This window comes from Propithecus coquereli, unplaced genomic scaffold (assembly GCF_000956105.1).
Source record: "Propithecus coquereli isolate 6110/MARCELLA unplaced genomic scaffold, Pcoq_1.0 Scaffold308, whole genome shotgun sequence".
NCBI lineage: Eukaryota > Metazoa > Chordata > Mammalia > Primates > Indriidae > Propithecus > Propithecus coquereli.
In genome coordinates, this window is record NW_012148708.1 from 95,412 (window position 1) to 117,421 (window position 22,010).

The following is a 22,010-nucleotide window of genomic DNA, read 5'->3' on the forward strand; positions in this document are numbered from 1 at the left end:
ATAGCAATAATAATGGTACCTATCTATGACCAAACAGTTGCTGCAAGCCAGGTGTTATTCTAAGGGCTTTGCCTACTTTAATCCTCACAAGGACCCTACAGGTAATTCTATCATTACCCTCTCGTTTTGAGATGCGTCAGCTGAGGTTCAGAGATATTTGCAGTGTCTGCAGCAGGCCAACTCTAAGGTGGCCTTTGTCATTCCTACCTGCTGGTGTTCATATTTCCGCATAATCCCTACCCCTGGAGTGTGGATGGGACCGTGACTTGCTTCTAACCCACAGAGTATGGCAAATGTGATGGAACGTCACTCTCGTGATTACAGAACATTACCTAAAACCCCGTCTTACTAGCAGACTTGGGAGAGAGACTCTGCTTTCTGGCTTGATGAAATCAGCGGCCATGCTGGGGACCCTCATCTAGCAAGAAACTGCGAGGGGCCTCCAGGAACTGAGGGGGTGCCTAGGAACTGAGGGGGGTGGTCTCTAGTTCCTGTGCAAGAACCTGAAGCTCTCAATCATGCAGACCCTGAGCCTCAGATGAGAATGCAGTCCAGCCTCCACCTCGATTTTAACCCTGTGAGACCCAAGCAGAGGATCTAGCTGAGCCATACCCAGGTTTATGACCCATGAAACTGTGAGATAACAAATGTGTATTGTTTTAAGCCACTAAGTTCGTGGAAATTTGTTATGCAACAAGAAACTAATACATTTATTCAACTCAAGTTAGTGAGTACCAGAGTCAGGAGTCAACTCCAGGCTGCCATCTGGCCCCAGCTCACACCCTGGCATGCTGGGATGCTCCACGTGCAAACAAAAGGCCCTACCATGGCTAGGTGCCTATTCGCTTCGTCTCCTTCCAGGCCAGGACGGCACACTGAGAACACCTGAGGCCACTGGCCCTCCCCCTCACTGCACACTCAGCTCCAAAACTGAGAGTCCCTCAGAGAGAAGTGTACCATTGTCCGGTCTCTACCCGCGTCCAGAGCGCTGGCTCAGAGATTTTGCCTGGGAGGAGAAGAAAGCCATAAAACAAACGGCTCCTAATCTCTTCCTAAAGAAACTGACTGCATTTCCAACACTGTGGGGAAGTCCAAGCACTCTCAATAGTGTTGGAAGTTTTTAAATCACTGCAAATGTGTTTTCTTTTTAAAGAAAAAAAAAAAAAAGAACAATGGAAATTGCAGCAAAAGGCAAGTATGAGGAGGACAATAGATTTGTTGGAGATACAGGCGGCCCTACAGGCCAGGCAGTCTGCTGAGAGCGTCCAAGAAAGAGAGAGCAGTGGCAGCCTTCCTGGGTCAGAGCAAAGCTCAACCACTGACCTTGGGAACTAACACTTCAAAGCAGCCAAATTGGGTGAGATTTGTTTTGGGGGTAATTGATGCCTCAGGCATTGTGAAAACAATAATCGGTCAGCAATTAGTGGTGCTCCGCAGCTGAGGGCGGTCAGGGACAGACAGGCAACAGACCTGTCAAACCACCACTGTCCTGTGGTGGCCGTGGGCTGCTGCCCAAGAACATCGGAGACGTTAACACTGCAGAGTGGGATGGTGGGGCAGAATTAACTAAAATAATCCAGATAGACTGTAAGGCTGGTGGCGGGCACCCCTCCCCTCCCTAAAGAAGAAAGAGTAACCACACCTAAATGTTCACCCGGATAAGAGAAGTTTCAGTCCCTGGGGCCCACACATACCACGGGTCCCTCCTGGAATCCACTCATACCACCAGCCCCTCCTACTTCTCAATACCTGCCATCCCCCAACTCTAAAACATACACAAGCCCGCTCAAAAATTCTGGGCGGCGCCACTTCTCAGGCCCCTCTCTGAGGACCCATGAACCTCACCCGGGAGCGCTCAATAAAGCCACGTTGTTTGGCCCCCCACTTTGTCTGTCTTTCTTCCTCCTCGCCGCTAAAAAACTTTACACAGACCATATCTCATTCCCGTGTCAGATGCCAAGTGGGTAGGGCCATTTAACCAGGACATAAAAATACTACTGCTTAGTCTAGTGCTTCCTCTTCTGATGCACTCACCATATTGGGCTTTTTGTTTGCCCACCTCCCTGTTCTCTTAATCTCTAACTACAGATATGCAGAAATACTCCTAGTGCCATTCTGATCCTGCTTTTGTTGACTCAACATCACCAGGGCTGCCTTCTCTTCTCCTGTCAGAGATAGGCTTGTATAATGCTGATTATTTTCTTTCCAACGTCTCATAGAACTTGGAAAGCCCTCTAAACGCAATAACAATTAGCAAGAATTTAGGTCTAAAAATCATGCTTTAGGCATAATGACCATTTCTGCATAAGAATGGCAAAGAAAAATCCTGCTCTGGGACTCCTGGGTGCTTTCCTGAAAGCTAGTTGTTTCCTAAACGTTTCCATAGCACATCTCCACCTGCAGCTCTATATATACAGATTATGTTGCTGTGGTTTTCATTAGTTTCTACTCCTAAAAATAATCCTAACAGGCACATTGATTATTGCTTAAAAGTTTAGATTCAGAAGGAGCTGGCTTCATACCCAGAAGTGCTTGAGTAAATTACTCAAGTTCTTAGAAGCCTCATTCCTCTCATCTGTAGAACTAGACTAACTACCCATGTGTAGGTTAGCCATGCCTCAATAAGTTATATAGAAAGGACTTGATAAAGTGATACATTTAAAGCACTTAGCATAAAATCCAATGCATTTGTTGACTAGTAAATAACTAACAAATGATAGTATATGACATGTTATTTCTAACATTTCAGATAATTAAACAGAGATCTGAGAGGGTTTGCCACCAATTCCTAATCTTAAATTGTGATCAAATTCATTGCAAAAGATCTTCTGAAACAGTCATAAAAATATTTACAACAAAGCCTTGAGTTACACTTCAGGTATACTAGAATAGGCTTCTAAAAGACCAGCCCTCTACCGATAATTATAAACTCTGGACACGATTTTTAAAATAGCTGAGGTCACTGAAAAGTGAACAAAATAGAGGCTTATTTTGGAGGGGAGTTATTATATATCTTAGAGGAAGGGACCGACACAGTGAGTCTCCGTTTCTGTGGCTTTGGTCTGAGGAAGAGCAACAGTTAGTGCAAAGCAGGGTGACTGAAGGCCACACTGTCTTTCTGGCATGAGAAACAAAGGTGGCCACGTCTGCCAAAAAGTGAGCTAAGGTGCCATAGAAGGGATAAAACAGAAAAGGGAAGACCCCAGATTTTGTGTATGAACTCTGTCTGACTCTCTAGTTGGCCCCTGAACCAAGCACGTAGAAGGCAGACTCAATGTAGCTTGCATATAAGGTTTAAAGAATTAAATGAAGATTTGAACTAACAGTGCTACAGTTGACAAAGGGTTTGCAATTTGAGTCTAAGCAAGTTAACAGCATGCTGAAGAAAACTATCAAAATTCTTTAGAGAACTATAACAGAATTCAGAGTCTCACAACATAATGTTTATGATGTTCAGGATCAAATCTAAAATTAATCAATACATGAAGATCTAGAAAAGTTTATCCTTACTCAAGGGAAAATACAACCAACAGAGGTCAACTCTGAGATGACTCAGATGTTATAAATATCAAGAAAAACATTATAATAGCTATTGGAACAATGCTGAATGAGGCAAGGGAAAATATATGCATAATGAATGGAAATATAGAAATATAACTAGAGAAATAAAAGCTATAAAAATAAATTTCAGAAATGAAAAATACAGTATCTAAAATCAGAAATTCACTGGATGGGTTAAATAAAAGAATGGATATGACAGAGGAAGAGTCAGTGAACTTGAAGCCATATTATTAGAAATTATCCAATCTGAAAGACAAAGGAAAAATGATTGAAAAAAATGAATACAACTTTGGGAACCTGTTGTATGATATCCAATGGTCTAACACAGGGAATCCAAGTCCCAGAAGAAGAGGAAAGATAGAATGGGGCAGACCAAAAAAATTCCATAATGGCTAAAACTTTGCAAATTTGAAGAAAGGCATCAATTTAAAGATTCAAGAATCTCAGTGGACCCAAACAAGAAATATAAAGAGTCCAGGTACTTCACAGTCAAACTACTGTGAAGCAAAACTAAAGAGAAAAATCTTGAAAGGAGACCGAATAAAAGAATGCATTACATAAAGAGGAATAATGATTCAAATGATTATACACTTACAATCAGAAACAATGGAAGCCACAAGAAAAGAACATCATCTTGAAGGTGCTGGAAAAAAAAATATGTCAATGCAGAATTCCATATCCAATTCGAACATTCTTTATAGATGAAGTAAAGAAAAATACACTTTCAAATAACAGAAAATTAAGAGAATTTATCAGCAATAGACCTGCACCTATAAGAATTGCTAAAAGAAGTTCCTCGGGTTGAAGGGAAATTATATCAGAAGAAAATTCAGATCTTCAGCAATGAATGAAGAGTATTTGAAATTGTAAATATGTAAGTAAATATGAAAAACAACTTTCTCTTAATTTCTAAAAAATACACATGATTTTTTAGAGGAAAATGTAATGAGGCAACATTCCCCCACACTGTGGTGTCAATGGAGAGCACGTGAGGAACAATAAGACACTTCCACCCAGATTACTATCAGCGAAGGCCTAGTGGGGAGCCAAAACTCTCACCTAAATCCAGAAGTCATGAGAAGACCCTCCCCAACTCAAGGGTCAATGGAGGCCAAGTGAAGACCCTGAACTTCTACCATCACTCAATAGTCATGAGGCAATGTCTCCCCACTTCCCCTGCTGGAAGTATTAGAGAACACCAGATAAACAGAAGGTTTAAATAAGATGAAAAATCACATAAACTAATACCCAAAATATCCAGATTGCAATCCAAATCACTTGTCATACCAAAAGGCTGGAAAATCTCAACTTTCATTTAAAAAAAGACAATTAGCAGATGTCAAGAATGAGATGACAAAAGTATTAGAATTATTTGAAAAATATACTACAGCAGCCATCACAAAAATGCTTCAAGAAGGAATTACAAACACACTTGAAAAAAATGAAAACAAAAAACATTTTAGCAAAGAAATAAAAGATATGAAGAACCAAATGAATATTTTAAAACTGAAAAGTATAGAAACTTAAATTAAAAAAAAAATTCAATGACTGAACTCAACAGTAGCTTGGAAAGTATTGAAGAAGCAATCAGTAGACTTTAATATACAGTGATAGAAACTACCCAATCTGAACAACAGAGAGAAAACAGCCTGAAAATGACCAGAGCCTCGGGGACTGGTGGGACCACATTAAGAGATGTAACGTTCATGCCATCAGAATACTGGAAGAAGAGAAAAAGGAAGGGGCTGAAAAAGTGCTTGAAAAATAATGGATGAAAATTTCCCAATGTGACAGACGCACAAACCTACAGATTCAATAATCAGAACAAACCAAAATAGGATAAACCCACACCAAGACACAGTCAATCTTCTAAAACCGAAAGACGAAAAAAAAATTGAGAGCAAGAGAGAAATAATATTTACCTATAGGGGAAAAAAATCATCTGAATGACAGAGAGTTGCTAATCAGAAAAAAAAAATGGAGGCCAGAGGAGTAGCACATTTTTCAATGCTGAAAGAAAATAACTGCCTGCCCAGAACCCTATATCCAGCAAACATATCCTTCAGGAATGAAGGAGAAATCAGCATGTTCTCAGTTTAAGGAAAACTATGAGACTTTGTCATCAGTAGATCCAAAAGTAGATCTTTACAATGGCTAAAATTCTCTAAATAGAAAGGAAATGATAAAATAAGGACTCTTGGAACATCAAGAAGGAAGAAAAAATACTAGAAAAAATAAAAACATGGACAAATACAATAGAATATCCTTCTTCTCTGGTATTGTCTAAATTAGGTTTGAGAGTTGAGACAACATTTATAACATTGATGTGGTTCTAAATGCATGCAGAGTAAATATTTACCATGATTATAATACAAAGGGGTGAGGTAAAGAAACATAAACAGAAATAAAGTTTCTATATTTCACTCAAACTGGTAAAATGTGGATACCAGTAGGCTGTGATAAGTTACGTATAAGTAAAGTAATGCCTAGGGCAACCAGTTTAAAGGTTATACAAAGAGATTCAGAAAAAAATCTATAGATAAATCAAAAATAAACACTAAATATTGTCCAAAAAACTCTCAGGAAGGCTGGAAACAAAAAACAGAAAGAATAAATAGAAAACCAGGACTAAAATGGCATACTTAAAAACTAACATATCAATAATTACATTAAATATCAGTGTAAATGGCTGGCAAATAGTAAGAATTATATGTGTCAGCAATTTTTATTGCTCTTCATGTTATTTGCTATTATTTATAGATCTTATTTCTTTTAATTTATTTGTTTCTGTTTGCTCATCCTTAAGAGAACTCACATACCAGTTGCTAGCTTTTGGTACCAGGAACGAATTGTGTCTTTCTACCCCAATCTTCCCAGACTGCTAGAATATTTTCCCTTTCATATAATATCTAAAATTTAAACAAAATCAGCCTTAGCCCCATCCTTAGTGTGTATGAGTGTAGTTTGAATGTACAGAACTGCCTCCTGGCCGTATGATTCTGACGGTGGTTCAGGGGCAGGAGCGATGCACAGTTGTCTCTGTGCGACTTTGCTGACAGCACCTGCTGATCACCACGCAGTGTTTGGAAGGCTTTTCCTGTCTTCGGTGTTTATAAAGCTTTTCTGTTTCACGGTACCTCCAGCCGTCCTGCCCACAGTGACACAGAAGGCACTGGTGGAAGCAGGAGAGGGCTGACGATGCGGGAGGGCAGGAGGGTTGGGGATCCCGTGCAGGGCTGCGGCTGCCTGGCCTTCGTGTCCCCGTGTCCCTTTGTGCCTGCACCCTCACGCTGGGTGTCAGGGGATATTGCCAGTGTCCTTAGCTGTGCATCGCCATGGCATTTCTTAGCACACGGAGTGCTCCAAAGCAGAACTGAGACAATCCGGACTGCACAGTGTTAACCGTGCTCTGACCCTGCGAGTGAGCACGCCCACGTCGCGACCGCACGAGCACGTGAGTCCTCACGTCGGGCTTCAGACAAAGTTCCCTTTAAGGAAATGAATATGGAAGACGTGGGCTGGGGGGAAATGTTTGAAAAACCTATGTCTGATGAGGGACTGTTACAAGGATATATAAAGTAATTCCTAAAATTTGATAATAAAAAGGCAAACAACTCAAAATTAGGCAAAAGACTTGAACAAATAGCTCACAGAGGAAAGTATGTATGAACAGCCTGTGCGCACAGGAGAAAGGACTTCACATCATTCACGCAACCAGAGAAGGGTAAATCACAACTTCAGTGAGATACCACCACACGCCCACAAGAAGTTTAGCTAAAATTAGAAAGACTGACAACACTCAGTGCTGGCGAGAGTTTAGAGCAGCCCGGACTCTCAAACATTTTTGGTGGGAGAATAAAAAGGTGCAACCACTTTGAGAAAACTTCTGGAAGTTTCTTACAAAAGTAAACATACACCTACACTATGACTTAGTATTCCCATTCCTAGTTATTTACCCAAGAGAAATGAAAATATACATCCACAAAAAGCCTTAAACGAGAACGGTCACGTCTGCTTTATTTGTAATAGCCCACAACTGGCAACAGGCCAGGTGTCTGTGAAGAGGTGAATGGAGACACAAATGATGAGGTATTCATAATGGAACGCTACCAAGTAGCAAACAGGAGCCAACTACCGATACAGAACTGTTAGGACAGCAATGGATGAATCTCCAAAACACTGCACTGAATAAGACAGAAAGAGTACATATTCTATTTTCCATTTATGAGAAATTCTAAAACAGGCAACACTATACTATGATTTAAAAAAAAAAAAAAAAGCTTTGGTTGCCTCTTGAGGTTAAGGGAGAGATTTCTCTTGGAAGGAATAGGGAAGAACTTTCTGGTGCGACAGTAATGTCCTGTATCTCAAGAGAAGTTCGCGTCTCACAGATTTATGCATTGTATGTAAACTGTACCTCAAAAGAAAACAAAACAGTATAAACAAATATTTCCCTGTAGTTTATAACATGATTGCTTAAGTATTTTGGGGGAAGTGTACTGGTGTCTGTACTTTGAAATGCATCACAAAAAAATAAAGTGCATTGGCAGATGAATACATGGATAGCAGATGTATAGCTATGTGATCAAGCAAGTAAGGAAAAATGTAAACTGTGGAATCTCAGTGGTGCATGTTCACAATAGAATTCTTTCAACTTTTCTTTATGTTTTAAACTTTGTATAATAATATGTTAGAAATAGAAGAGTGATCAGACATATCACAAATGACCAGAAACCACATTCCTGCACCACAGGACTCAAAATGACAACTTTCACTCTCTGTTGGATGACTTTCTCTAAAAACCATAAAACTTAAAACCTAATGTGCCAGCTTCACAAAACTGCAAATGCCTACATGCCCTTACTCATTCAAACTCCCGCCATTCATTAATCCTAAAATGTAAAAAGATGGAAAGTAAATAATGCTCTTACGATATAAACGTTTTATGTCTGCACAGATTCCCGCCCACTTGGAAGGACAATGAAGAAACAGGAAGGAAGGAAGGAAGAAAGGAAGGAAGGAAGGAAGGAAGGAAGGAAGAAGGAGGAAGGAAGGAAGGAGGAAGGAAGGAAGGAAGGAAGAAGGAGGAAGGAAGGAAGGAGGCTGGTGTTCTCTTTTACGTCCCCTCCACACCTCAGCAGGCGCAGGTGAGGGGAGGTGGGTCAGAGGACTACCTGAGCGGCATAAACAGACACAGACTATGTCTGGGTGTGGATATGAGCATAGGTCTGGGTATGGGTATTGATATAAATTCATTTATATTCTTTCTTCTTGTTTTCATTTAAGATGCTGTGAGTATTTTTCTGTGATTCCACGTTTAAGAAAGCAAGTGTTGTAGTAAGTGACCACATGCAGAGCATCTCTCTGGAACAGGAAAGACCTTGTCCGTGTTGCCTTCAGAGATTGCACTTACCTCGTCCACCCAATCTGGGTGTCACGGTGGTGTTAAAAGGTAAACTGAGGCACACTGAAACTTTGAAGAGTTTATCTGAGCAGACAGTGTGCCTGGGCTGGGCTGCTTGGCTGCTGCCTCTTCTGCCATTCCGCTGCTTCCGCACCACCCTCCGATCTGCCTTTGGGAATCACTCAGTCTGGGATGTTTCGTTCCCCACTCTGGTCCCTCTCGTATCAAGCCTTGGGGTTCTATATTTTGAGTGGAACAGACACTCGTTCCTCAACCTCACACTGGTCCAACTTTGGCTACTGACGTTCTTAACAGCTGCTGCACCAGGCCCAGCACTGAGGCAATGCTGCCTTTCATCGTGATCTTTTCATTGCATGGCTTTAGAATGTGAACACACTTGACTATGTTGCCTGCAAGATATCCTCCCCGGTGAGGCTGGGTGACAGAACTCTTCAGCTTAATGGAAAGGGTAGCAGATGAGCGTGGAGAACGTTACTGAAATGAAGCCATTCACTCTCAAACACCTTGCTGCGTGGCTCTCCGCCCCTTAGGTGCTGCGGGCGCTGGCATTAAATGCTGCCCATTTGCACTTACTAGAGATTTGCTGTGCAACTGCGTGTTGTCCCCTGGAGATGGACTTCACGTTGTGCTAACTTGTGCCTTCAATGTTTAAAGGAGGGGAATGGAGTTTTACTTAGAAAGATACCATCCTTTAGGCATCGGTAACTACAAATGAGTTAAATAGAGTTGAGTTAAAAACACAAAGTCTGTTATCGAGTGAGTAGTCCTGAGAGCACAGCAAAGGTTCTAGTCATTGTGGGGACCAAAAGCTACAGCTCCCCGATGCCGGGGCTTGGGGAAGTAGAAACAAACGAAACGAATGCCCGGTCCAGGGCGACTGGAGTCTGGGTGGAGAGGACATCCCGCCCTCCCCGCCGTGCTCCCACGGCCTTTTGTGACATCACAGCCTTTCGTCCTTTGTAAATCTCACCGGTGGCAGCTACTCCGGGCAGCAGCATGTGTGTGTACATGTGTGCGCGTCTGCACATCTATGTGCATGGGCACGTGTGTGTCCACATGCGTGTGCGCTGGAGCTCAAGAGAGACACCCCATGCAGTGTCTGCCGAGGCCTGAGAACCTGAGGCAGGAGGGCTGCGGGGAGGACCCTCCCGTGGTGTCCGCGCAGGCACTTTCTTCCTGGGAGACGGTGCCGGGACGGAGAACTGTCAGTCTACTGCGCCGGTGTTCCAGGGCATCACCGCGCTTGGCGCTCTGGCCCTGGGTTTGCTGGATACTGTGACTTGGCAAAAGATCTGTGAGGTTTGGCTTTTGTTGCAGTTCATGAATTAAACCATGAATAGGGAACTGCCTTTCATATGTATATTAAAGCATCGGACGTAGATCTAAGCCAGTTCGGGAACACCTGTTTGCTCAATCAGCTACTCCGTTCTGGCGCATGCGTGCTGTTCCAGGCCAGAGCCGGGAAAGGAAGGTGCGTCTTGGGAGAAGACAGGTGCACTCGTGACTGCTCGCCCAGCACCTGGCAGCATTCCCGGCACCTGCCGGTCACTCCGATACCCGTTGACCAAATAAATGAATGAGGACACCTCTCCCCGCCCCACAGCTCGGCGATCAAGAAGACAAGTAAACAAGCACTGCCACGCTAGGGACAGGTGCTCAGCTGAGGGAAGCGGGGACGGCTGGGCCGAAGGGTCAGACCCTCTGGAGGGAAGCGTGTCCCCCACGTGCAGGAGCGCGAGGAGGGGAAGGCGACATGGGTCTCAGGCAGAGGAGAAGTGCAAGGGCCAAGACAGAGAACCCGGTTCCATGGAGGGACGAACAGTCCCCCAGGACGGGAGCACGGGCGCCAGGGCGCAGGGAGGAGTGCACGAGGACGAGGTCAGCAAGGCCAGGCACCAAGAGCGTGGTGTCCGTTTACGGAATGGGGGGCCCGCAGGTGGACGAGCTCCCGCAGCGGCTCGAGCGTGACCACGGGAGCGAGCGGCTGCGGAGGCGGGAGAGTCGCTGGGACGACGCTACGACCAGCGAGGACGTGGCAGGTGCCGGCAGACGGGCACGCTGCACACTCACGCTCGTGCGCGAGGACGCCGCAGGGCTGGGGCCGGGCTGCCTGCTCCCGGGTCACGCCGCCATGGTTCTCCTCTCCTCTTGCCTGCCCCCCGGCGGCTCCGCAGAGACGGGCGCAGCCCGGCCACCGGCCGCCCCCGCACCTCCGCGCACAGGGCGCCTGCCCGCCCGGGTTCCGAGAGGCGGGGGTGCCACGGAGGAGGGCACAGCTTTGCTTTACCGTGAACTCTTCCGTCTCCCCTTGGTGCTGTTCCCCGGCACGAGCACTCCGCGCCCACCCGCCGGGGCCCCGACTCCGAGTCCCCTCTGCTGCCGCTCGGCACAGGCAGGGACCCTGCAGGGAGGGGACTGCGTCGTCGCAGCGGCTGCCGCGCCCCAACCCCAGAACTCCACCGCCCGATGAATAGATGCGTGAGTGTGGGCTCGGAAGACAGCGCCCTACCCGCAAGGACTGTCGTTAATGCGGAAACTCCAAACACCGCGGCAGGATATCTCGGCAGTGCTGCGGCCATCCCTAGGGGGCGTGCATCAGACCCAGAAAAGGAGGCCGCAGCCTCTGCCGTGGGCGGCTGTGTGGGGCCTTTTCCTGCCTTTCAGGGCGGGGGGCCGGGGAGCTGCGTGAGGCCCCCGGAGGAGGGCTAGAGGAGGCCAGCGCCCGTCACAGTGCTGCGCAGGGGCCTGCTGCCGCGGCCGCGCCACCGAATGCAGCGAGCCTGGACATTCCGCCATGGGGACCCTCTGGATAAACAGCCCGAGCTGCCCGAGCCACCCCAGCTTCTGGGAAACCCGGGTCTGGACCAGAATTCTCACCGCCATCTCTAGCACCTGTTCTTTCCCGTCATTCTTATCTGGCCACTCAGCCACCTCACACCCCTCGTCCCCGTCTCTGCCCCGCCCGGCCCCTACACACACACGTGTGCACACGCACCTCCACGCAGACACACGCACACACACATGCACACATATACACGCGTGCGTGCATATACACGCATGCACGACAGGCATGCACGCACACGCACACAGAGACACGCACACATGCACACACATGCACACCGATACATGCCCACACGTGCACACGCACATGCACACGTGCACACACACACACACACACACACACACGGGGCGGAGGGCAGGCTGCAAAGTCCTGACGGAAGAGTCAAACTGCCCACGGGCAGCAGCAGGAAGCCAAACAAAGACATTCCAGGACTTAAAACCACAAACAAATGGGGCAACTTTCGAAGCCCCTAAGTTTGAGTAAGAGACCACCACATGTTAGAAGCATAACCTTAGACAAGGTACTTAATCTGTCTAGGCTTAAGTTTCCTCACGAGTGAATTGGGAATGGTAATATTTGTGAATAGTAATATTTACCTATTTTTTAAGGTGGTTGGAGGATTAAATGAGGTCATCCTTTCAAACACATAGGACATTACAATTCATACTCAAGACATTTTCGAGCATCTTTCACACACTGAGGTCTTGGGAAGAATTCGCTCTGGGCTTCGCCAGTTCATTAACTCTGGTCAGAGGGTCAGGTGGAAGACAGAGCAAAAATTCCGAGGCAGGTTCACCGCCACCTGCTGGCAAAAAAGAGTATAGCCGTTAACTTGGAAAGGGGCACTCTGAGCTAAACAGAAGGACATTTCGCAGCAAGGACTGCCACCTGGCACGTCTGCCCGCCTCCTCTGGCCTGCTGTGGCCTTCGTTTGAATCAGCCACTTGCTTTGCCTTCTCTGGTTAGGATCCAGGGCAGGAAGAAAGCCTGATCGTGGTGCTGAGGTGTGGCAAGACCCCTTCACCTAGTTGACGTTGGCCCGGGCTCCCGTCCTGGGTGTGGCACGTGCTTGTAAGTGGAGCCAAGGGTAAAGCAGGCCTGGTTCTGGGCAGCCTCCTGCCTTTCTGCGTCACGCGGAAGACTGACCCTGCCAGCGCCAAACTGTCTCCTAGAAACGTACTTGAAAGGATTCCTCATTCAAGGTATTAGAGCAGATCGTGCAACTATCTCTCTCCACTTCTTCCTGAAAATCCACAGAAATGACAGGTGTATATATATATATATGGTATATATGGGAATTAATTCCTAGATGTTCTAAGAACAGAATGGGAGACATCAGAGGACTAGAAGTTATGAAAAATCTTAGAAGCCACAAGTGGATGGGGTGGATTGGGAAATAAATAGACTAGAGGGAACCACAGCTCAAGGCACATGGGAAAGAAACCTGGGAGGGGCCACGGGCAGCACGGAAGGCAGGACAAAAGAAAGGGAGAAATCAAGATGGTTCACGTAAGAACTGTCCGCAGAACCGTGGCCTATTCCACATTGTTTTCGGTTATGAACCAAATTCTAACTCTGTGCTGTCTAATACAGTAGAGTCATTAGTCATGTGGTTACTTGAGTGTAGATATAACTTAACTAAAATTAAATAAATTAAAAATTCAGGTCCTCAGTCCCACTGGCCACATTGCAGATTCTCAGTTGCTACATGTCGCCAGTGGCTACTGCAGTGGACAAAGCAGAAATAGAACATTGTCATCATGGCGCAAAGTGCTATGGGAAAGCGCCACCCTAACTGACGCTGTCCCTTCTCACAGAGATTCCCACGCTCTGGTAGAGAACACAACAACCACCAGGTCTGAACACCGGGGACAGCGCGCGCCATCACAAGCTATGGCCGTAGAGAATAGAAAGGACCCGGAAGGAAGGCATCTGAGATGCACGCGCAGGCTCGCGTGGATGTCGAGGGTGCTCCCCGCAGACCGCGCGGCTTTAGCAAAGCCTGAAGCAGAGAAGCACAAGTCCTGGTCACAGAGCCTGATGTCACTGCTGAGTAGGATGGCAGGAAGAGGAGCTAACATTTTGGGGACGACCGAAGGTTAAGGTGAGGATTTGGCACTTAAGAAGGGAAGCCCTGCGGAGTTATTGACGGTTTCTGAATAGTGGGAGTGACACCAACAGGACAGCACTTAAAGGCGGGTGGACACAGGAGGAGGCTCGAGGTAGTTTAGATGTTGACACGAAAATCCAAACTGACAGGTAACGAGACAGAACCCGTCTGTGGTGGATGGAATTCAGGCACGAGACATTGCAGCAGTAGATCCTACAGGATTTTCCAACTGGCTCTGTAGCGAAGTCAAGGCAGAGAAAGGAATCCAAGATGCTCCGAGGCCTCTGGCCTTCCAGAGCAGGGAACGACTTCGCCAGCGCAGGGGAGGCCAGCAGAGGGGCTCCGTGAGGTGAGGTTCAAGGTGCCCGGCTGCATTTCCCCAGGACACCAGGCAGAAGTTTTGGGGGGAAGTTGAGGCTGGAGATAATGAATTTGGGAATCACTTGCCTGGAGTTAAAAGTCGAAATCATGGAAGTTGATGAGATCACTAAGAGAAAAATTACAAAATAAAAGGAAAAATTCTAAAGATACAGCATCGGGGCCAGCCCAAGCATGGGAGTGGGAGAGGCAAAAGGCAACGTTGGGGCAGAGAAGGTCAGGACCAGGGTGGACAGTCCTGAAAGCTCAGGGAGGAAGTTTTAAGACTCAGATAATAGTTTCAAATATTGCGAATGAGGCAAACAGGGTAGAGCCCTAGAAGGGCCTTTGAATGGGCGAGTGGCCCTTCAGTGGGGGCCGAGGGCGGAAGCCAGGCGGCGTGGGCACAGCAGTCCACGGTAGAAAGGAAAAGTAGCCAAGCGGTGCAGTGGCACAGAAGACAGAAAAACAGGGAAGCAGCTCAAGAAATTATCAAGTTTATGTTGTCAAATCCCTAGAGATGGTTTTATCTGGTCCTGCTTTCATAACGCATTTATTTCAACCCAGGTCTTGCTCATACGAATGAGACGTGCTCATGTAGGGGCGCCCAAGGGGTCAAGTCACCTTTCTTTATGCATCAACTTGCAGAGAATCCTCCTACATTCTCCTGGAAATGGTGCCACTGGTAAGGGCAAAGCCGAGATGAGGAACAATGTCGCCGTGTCTTTCTATAGAGCCAAGTGCAAAAGGCTTAATGCAGTTCACTTGGACTCCAGGTAAGAGGCGAAGGGAGTGCGTTAAAGGAGGGATAGGACAGACAGACAGACAGCAAGTTATGATCTGAAAGATATCACAGAGAACAAGCGTTAGCACCCAATCTAGGGGCCCCAAACCAAGCATAATCCCAGCGAACACCGAGGGAAGAACCAACGTAACGCGGGAAGATAGCAGCAGTTACTGGCAAAGTAGAGTCTGAGTCCCTTTTTGTAAACTGGGTACTTAGCGGGGTACCCAACAGAGACGCTCCCCTTCAAATGACCTCCTGTGCGCCCCACCCCGTTCCACGGCCGAGCCCAGCCACGGCTCTTCGTCCTCCCTGACCACAACAGCCTCTCCCCATCTCTCCCAGCCGGAGAGATATAAAACTGATTTACAAGCACAGCTTTTATCTGAGCATGCCATGTATTTAAAAAGACAGGAGAAAAAAGAAAAACTCTCAATTGCTCCCTCATTCCTGTGAAACAGACACTTCCACCTGGGCCTTCACGCATCTCACATCTGCGATTTCCAGTTCGTCCCAATGCCCGTCGCCTCCCACCCTGCGCGGCCTGGCTCTCGCCTGGCTGTTCTGCCGCCAAGCATCAGCCTTTGATCCAGTGCTTTCCCACCCCGTCTCCCCTTTCCTCTGCAACCGTTCAAATCCACCACCCCCACAGCCTCCTCCGATAAGCGCATGGATTAATCTCCTAACCCTCCAGATGTTGCACTCAACAGTGATTCTCCCCGGGAAAGGAGGGAGGCGCTAAACATATCCCAGTCACCTCGGGAACTTTTCCAAACTCACCTCAATGTCAGCCCATGTGACTTACGTTGATAAGTGAAATAGGAGAGGAAATAGACTCTCACTGCCAGTGTGTGTCAGGACGCAGCTTCCACCAGCTGGGTCCCTGAGCGACTACAGTGAGGCTCCCTAATTGTATGGAGCGTGTAACACGACAGAAAAACAAACCTGTGTTATGTTAAGTTGCTGAAACAGGGGCGCTGTTTGTTTCTGCGGGATACACTTGGTTCTCACCCTTGGACCAGCAGCAGCCAGGAGCTGGTTACAAGTGCAGAGCGTCGGCCTGCTCCAGACCCGCCGAGCCTGTGCCTGCATCTTAACAAGGTCTCATGTCTCCCGTGGCTATTAAAGTTTGAAAAGACTGTCCTCGACTACCCTGACTAGTATGGAAATTGTTACTTAGAAGTGGCTGAATTAATACTGAAATGGGTGCACAGACAGCAAGGAAGGATGGCAATCCATGCTACATGGTGGCAAAAAAGAGAGCCTGAATGACAGCTAATATGCATACTGGCATGAGGGAAGTTTGGAAAACTTAACCCCAGTAGTGTGTGTTGGCTGCTGGGTGCATTTAATGAGATCCTACTAGAAAGAGACGCGTAAGGAGAGAATTAACCGCACGCAAGCACCAACAGAAGAGATCCAAGCTGGTACCACAACAGTGTGGATGCACCTAATGACACAAAACTGGACGATTAAAAACTGTTAAAATGGTAAAATTTTTATATATATATTTTACCACAATTTTTTAAATAAATAAATAGAAGTATTTAATGATACATTCAAAACCATCTTTGGGGGGGGGTGGGAAAGATTCAAGAAAATCCAGAGCCAGGGACTTCAGAGTGGGAAGAGACAGCTCTTCTCAACCCAACAAGTAAAAGATAAAACTAAGAAAGCTGAATAAATAAGCAATTAAAACTGATTTGGCCCCAGGATCCAATCAGGGGATGCTGTCACCCCCACGACTGACTCCTCTGAGCGGGTAAGGTGTCTCGGGGAAAGTCCAGTGAGGACGCACCGACAGTGTCCTGTGAATCTTTCCGTTGGACAAAGTGGCTCAGGGAAGGGAACTAAAGGCACGATTCTCCCTCAAAGCGGATGGACCCGATGTCCACATAATTACAGTGCGAGAAAGGACAGGTCACACGGACCGACAGGAGCAACATGCAGCAAGTCTAGGAAACACGTCTAGGTCTGCGCCACCAGCCCAGCGGCCGCCAGCCGCGGGTGAGCCTCCCCCAGCCTTCCCGTCCTTGGGTGGGAGCGTCTGTGTGCCCCGTCCCACCGCCGTTCATTGGCTTGGGGGAAGGGCTCAGGTGAGTTGTCCTTTTAGTGTATTGGTCTCCAGATGTAAAGACTACCTGGGATACTTTTCAAAGTTACTCCCTTACCCCCGAACTCAGATATGCGCCCCCACTCCCACCAGTGAAAACCGCCGTTACAGGTGCAGGAGAGTTCATCTGACAATATGCAAAACGGCAGCCTTCGTTTTAAACAGGCAGAGTCTGTGCCTCGCAGGCTCATATTTAGTTGCTTGTAGCGTCTTGAATTGTGGACGTTGTTTCCACATCTCTGGAAAGACTTCCTGTCCGATAAGCTCTCTGATGGCAGAGATTCCCCAAGGGCCGCAGCTGGCTGAGCTCGTGATAGGCGATAGCTCCAAAGTATTCATACTTACTTGTCTACCAAGACAGAGACTTTTGCACAGTGTATAAAGTCCAGCGTGTGACTTTATTTTATTTGTAAGAGCTCTATCACTTTGAACCGAGAAATGGCCATCCTACGGGCAGTAAACACTGGCAAGGAAACGGCATCATAATTCACCAATGAATGTACCTTCTCATTTTGCAGCAGCTGCTGACAAATTGGCAGAAAGAGCAGAAACACTGAGTGTCACACAGGGGAGTGACCAGTTCAAGGGATGTTCTGGCCCTTCCATTTTATCAACCATTTCTCTGAACACGTATTTTTACACCTAGCAACGTTCCTAAGGAAGCAGACAGTTAATACATAATACCATACAATATTTGACAGTTCTATGTATTTTGGAGGGTGGGGACTTGTGTTGGGTGCCAGGGGTTGACTCATTTACAGATGTTTATCGAGTCACTACATACATGTATTCCTTCCAAATAAAAACACATCTGAATATTTGGGATATTTCTGCACTATTTATATAGAGATCAAAAGACATTTGAGCATTTCCGTAAAGACCTCAATATGAAAGGTCAGACCCTGTAGTAACTCACGGTGCCGCAGAGCAGAGAGTTAGCTGAATGAGCACTGATTCCCAGACGGAGCCAGAGCAAACCCCGGGGTGGAGGCTTTATTCTGCCCGCAGGGCTGGCACTCCAGTGGCCTCACTGACTACGCTTTCCTATTAGGCAGGAGGGTGATACACATTTGTCATTTACTGAGTGCCTACTCCATGCCAGAAATGCTACAGCCAACAGGGACACAGCGATGAGAGGGCAGACAGGCTGCCACAGATCCCAGATTCCTGGGAGATGTCCCAGGGGAACACGGAACTGCAGTTTCCTGTGATAATGACGTACAGATCACTTTCTCCCCATTCCTGGATACACACGTGAATTTTCAGCAAAAAGGAACAGGAAACATTTTAAGGGATTAGCTGCCCCTTCAAAACTCAGTTGCCAACAACCTGTTAATGTGCCAATTTTCAAAACATGTGGATGTCTCATGCACTTTCCTGCTTAAGGCAGCACCGTTTCTTTCTGGACTCTGCCTTCCCAGGGGTAGGGGTCGTATCTGCGACTACACCAGGAAGTCTCTCTGCCCCGACAGGCCTCCGAGGGAAGGGTCCCTCTTCTACACCAGCAGCTCATTGTCATGTGACCCAATGACCCTCTGTTTTACTTACATTTTTTTTCATTGGGAGCAGTCTAGATATGAATGTCCAAAACAAAAGAGAAAATAATAATATCAAAAAGTTATTACAAGAATGGACTATGAGAGCTATAAGGCCCCAAGCCCTTCACGTCAGACAAGGCCCACACAGCTTCTCTGGGGCTAAGCAGACCTCCCAGTGTCCCGGCTGCTGCCCTGACCACTGGCCCCTGTGCCCGCCCCTAGTATGTACCCCACGTCAGTCGTTTCTTTAAAATAAAAAGCAAACCCTTAGGGCGCTTTACAAATTTACAAGAAATTCTTGCATTTTCTCATGCAGTTCTCACGACCATCCTGTGAGGTCAGCACCGATGTGGAACCGGAAGTGGGGTGATCAAGGCTGCACAGCAGCGAGTGGCACAGTTAGGACCTGAGCGCAGATTTTCTCAGTCCATTCTCAGCCGGGCCCCTGACCTTTGCCGGCTGCTGGAATCACACTGACATGCTGCCAAGCGCGCGGTGACGGGATCTCAGACGCCAAGGCAGACCCAGTGTGGGCCCGTCCAAGCGAGCTTGGCTGCGGGCATGTGTCACTGCCGCACGGGGGCACCTTGAGCTCCTGATGTCGCCCCACAACACCCCTTGGGAAACTCTGGAATGAGTCCAAATAACACAGGAAGACAGAGTCACAGACTGTCAAACACACGAGGCAAGGTTTGTAGCATAAAGCTTTATGTCGGGCTAAGTGCAACACCATGACCAACAGAAGGATAATTAAGGAAATCCCACCCTCGGGCAATTATAGGCACAAGACATAAACCAAATCAGGAAAGGAGAGCTGCGGAGACATCCCGGGACAAACGAACAGGAATCTCAGCTGGAAAGAACGTGACCTTGCTGCTCTGCCCTGGAAAGCACGCGGGGCGCGTAGAGTGCCAGGCGGAGCCGCGCCTGCTTCTGGGAAGCGACGGGGGCGCGCACAGCTCCTCCCTCAGCAGCAGTGAGTCCTCCCCAGGCTCAGACCTGCGCTCAGGGTGCTGTACAGAGCCCCCCACCCAGTGCACGCGCTTGCTACATAGAGGACGGATGGGACCCCCAGAAATGGGTGGGAGCAGTAGAAACAGGAGGATGAAAAAAGGACAGTAAGAAATTGTCACAGTTCGTGCCCAGAACCTATAAGCAACAAGCACATCTGACACAACAATCACAGGCGCCGAAGGAGGAGTAGATCCGAGGCCCAGGTCTGAGCTGGGAGACAGAAAGGCCATGCGGCTTTGGGCTGCGAGCGACCTTGCTTACTCCCCAGCTGTGGCCTCACGACTTGCTCACAGGTGCGCCAGCGAAGGAGAAGAGCGCCACGGAGAGGTGCGCTCTGTTCACTACCCGCCCACGAGCCTGCAGGTGACTCCCAGGCCATGGCAACAAATCATCTCTTTGAAGGTCCTCCGCATCTCTCGGCTGCGGAAGGCGTAGATCAGAGGATCGATGGCAGAGTTGCACATGATGAGGATGAGGTACATGTTGAAGTGAGACATGAAACAAGAGCAGTAGAGGTTCTGGGGGCAGGAAATGATCAAGACGAGATGGAGGAAGAACGGAGCCCAGCACACGACGAACACGCCCAGCAGCATGGCAAGGGTGACGGCGCCCGTCATGCGGGTCCTCTGCGGCGCGGAACCGCATCCAGGCAGAGCCGCGATGCGCCTGACGTGGGTCCGTGCCAGGAGGAACATGTGTATGTACAGAGACACCATGAGGAACAACATGGTGAAGAACATGCAGATGAGGCAAATGATAACGTAAGTGGATTCGTAGTAAATGATGAAAACGATGCCGCAGCCTGTGCAGAAGGTCCAGATGCCCGCAATAATCACCCCAGAGCGCTTCACCGTCATGATGCGGTGGTAGCGCAGGGCGTAGAAGATGGTGATGTACCGATCCACCGCGATGGCCAGCAGACTGCACATGGAAGCCACCACGGAGATGCAGATCATGGAGTCAAAGACATTGTCAATGTGACGCACGAAGACATCCGATATCACCAGGTGCTTGCTGTTTATTAGGTATATGGTGATGGTCTCCCAGGCGTTGGACATGCTCACCAGCATGTCAGCCACAGCAAGGCTACACACGAAGAAATACATGGGAGAGTGCAAGTTCCTGTTCCTCACGATGGTGCCTATGACCAAGACGTTCTCCAAGAGGCTGATGAGACCCAGAGTCAGAAACACTTCCACAGCGATGCCCATGTCTTCACATAGCAAAGACCTGTTCTTGACATTTGGCCCTGAAAGGTTGCCCTCTGTAGCATTCAGGTCGAGATCCAAGAAATGCGGGTGAAACGAGGAATTCATTGCTGGAGAAGATGCCTCCTCTTCTTGGCACAAATTTACTGTAAAACAGGTTTTTAATTCACAACCCAGAGAGGTTAACAGTCTACCAAAGAACTACAACAGCATGCCCAAAGCAAGCATACCTAAGAAATGGGGTGCATCCGAGGAGGGGGCATGGCTTGCCCCATCCCGACTCGCATTCCTGACCCCAGAATACTGTCCTGCCTGACGCGCAGGCGTAGCCTTCTCGCCAGCCTCTTCCATACTCCTTCCTTTAAGCTCCTTCGCATGCACCTTGATAGAATGACATTCATCTCCGTGGTGCCCAGGACAGTTTCACTTTGTGCGCCTGTTGTCCTGGCACCCAGGTTCGCTCTCCAAAGCGTCCCCATTTCATCACCTACAAAATCCCAGCCAGCCTCCTGATTTTCACATTCCTAAGGCACTGCATTTTCCTGAAGTGAGCTCCAATTTCTGAAGAATACACAGACCCGTAGTCTCTTAAGACAGAGAGAGACAGATGCATCCCTAACATTTGTCCTGACACTTCTCAGACCTGCTAGGACCCAGCCTCCATAGCTGTCACCAAGGCTATAACCAAGGCAGGCTGTTACCTTGAGCATAATCACATGCAGAAAGTTACTGTCTTCGATTTGCAAGTTTAGGTTGCTCATACGTGTTAAAATTGAGTAAAACAGAATGCTGTTTTCCTTCAATAAATATGTTTCCCTGACTTCTGCATTATTTGAAACTCCATGAAATCTGATTAATAGTTTTATAAGTCCCACATGAGCACAGTATGAAGCAACAAGCGATGAAAATTCACTAAGTACTAAGCTAGACACTTCACTCTTTTGCCGCACCATTTCCCTCTCATGATTTATATTCAAAAATCCCTCTGCCACCCAAACTCAGAGCACATCTGGGGAGTCACAATTTCTGTCATCATTTTCATCATCAATATCGGTAAT

At 47.5% G+C, this 22,010-nt stretch overlaps 1 protein-coding gene across 1 annotated transcript; it reads right to left on the reverse strand.

Moving 5' to 3' along the window:
- Positions 1-20,085: 20,085 nt before the first annotated feature.
- MC5R (melanocortin 5 receptor) lies at positions 20,086-21,147 on the reverse strand. The gene has a single exon (XM_012649985.1). The coding sequence runs from the start codon at positions 21,058-21,060 to the stop codon at positions 20,086-20,088; it is 975 nt and encodes a 324-aa protein (XP_012505439.1). The 5' UTR covers positions 21,061-21,147.
- Between the last annotated feature and the right edge of the window lie 863 nt (positions 21,148-22,010).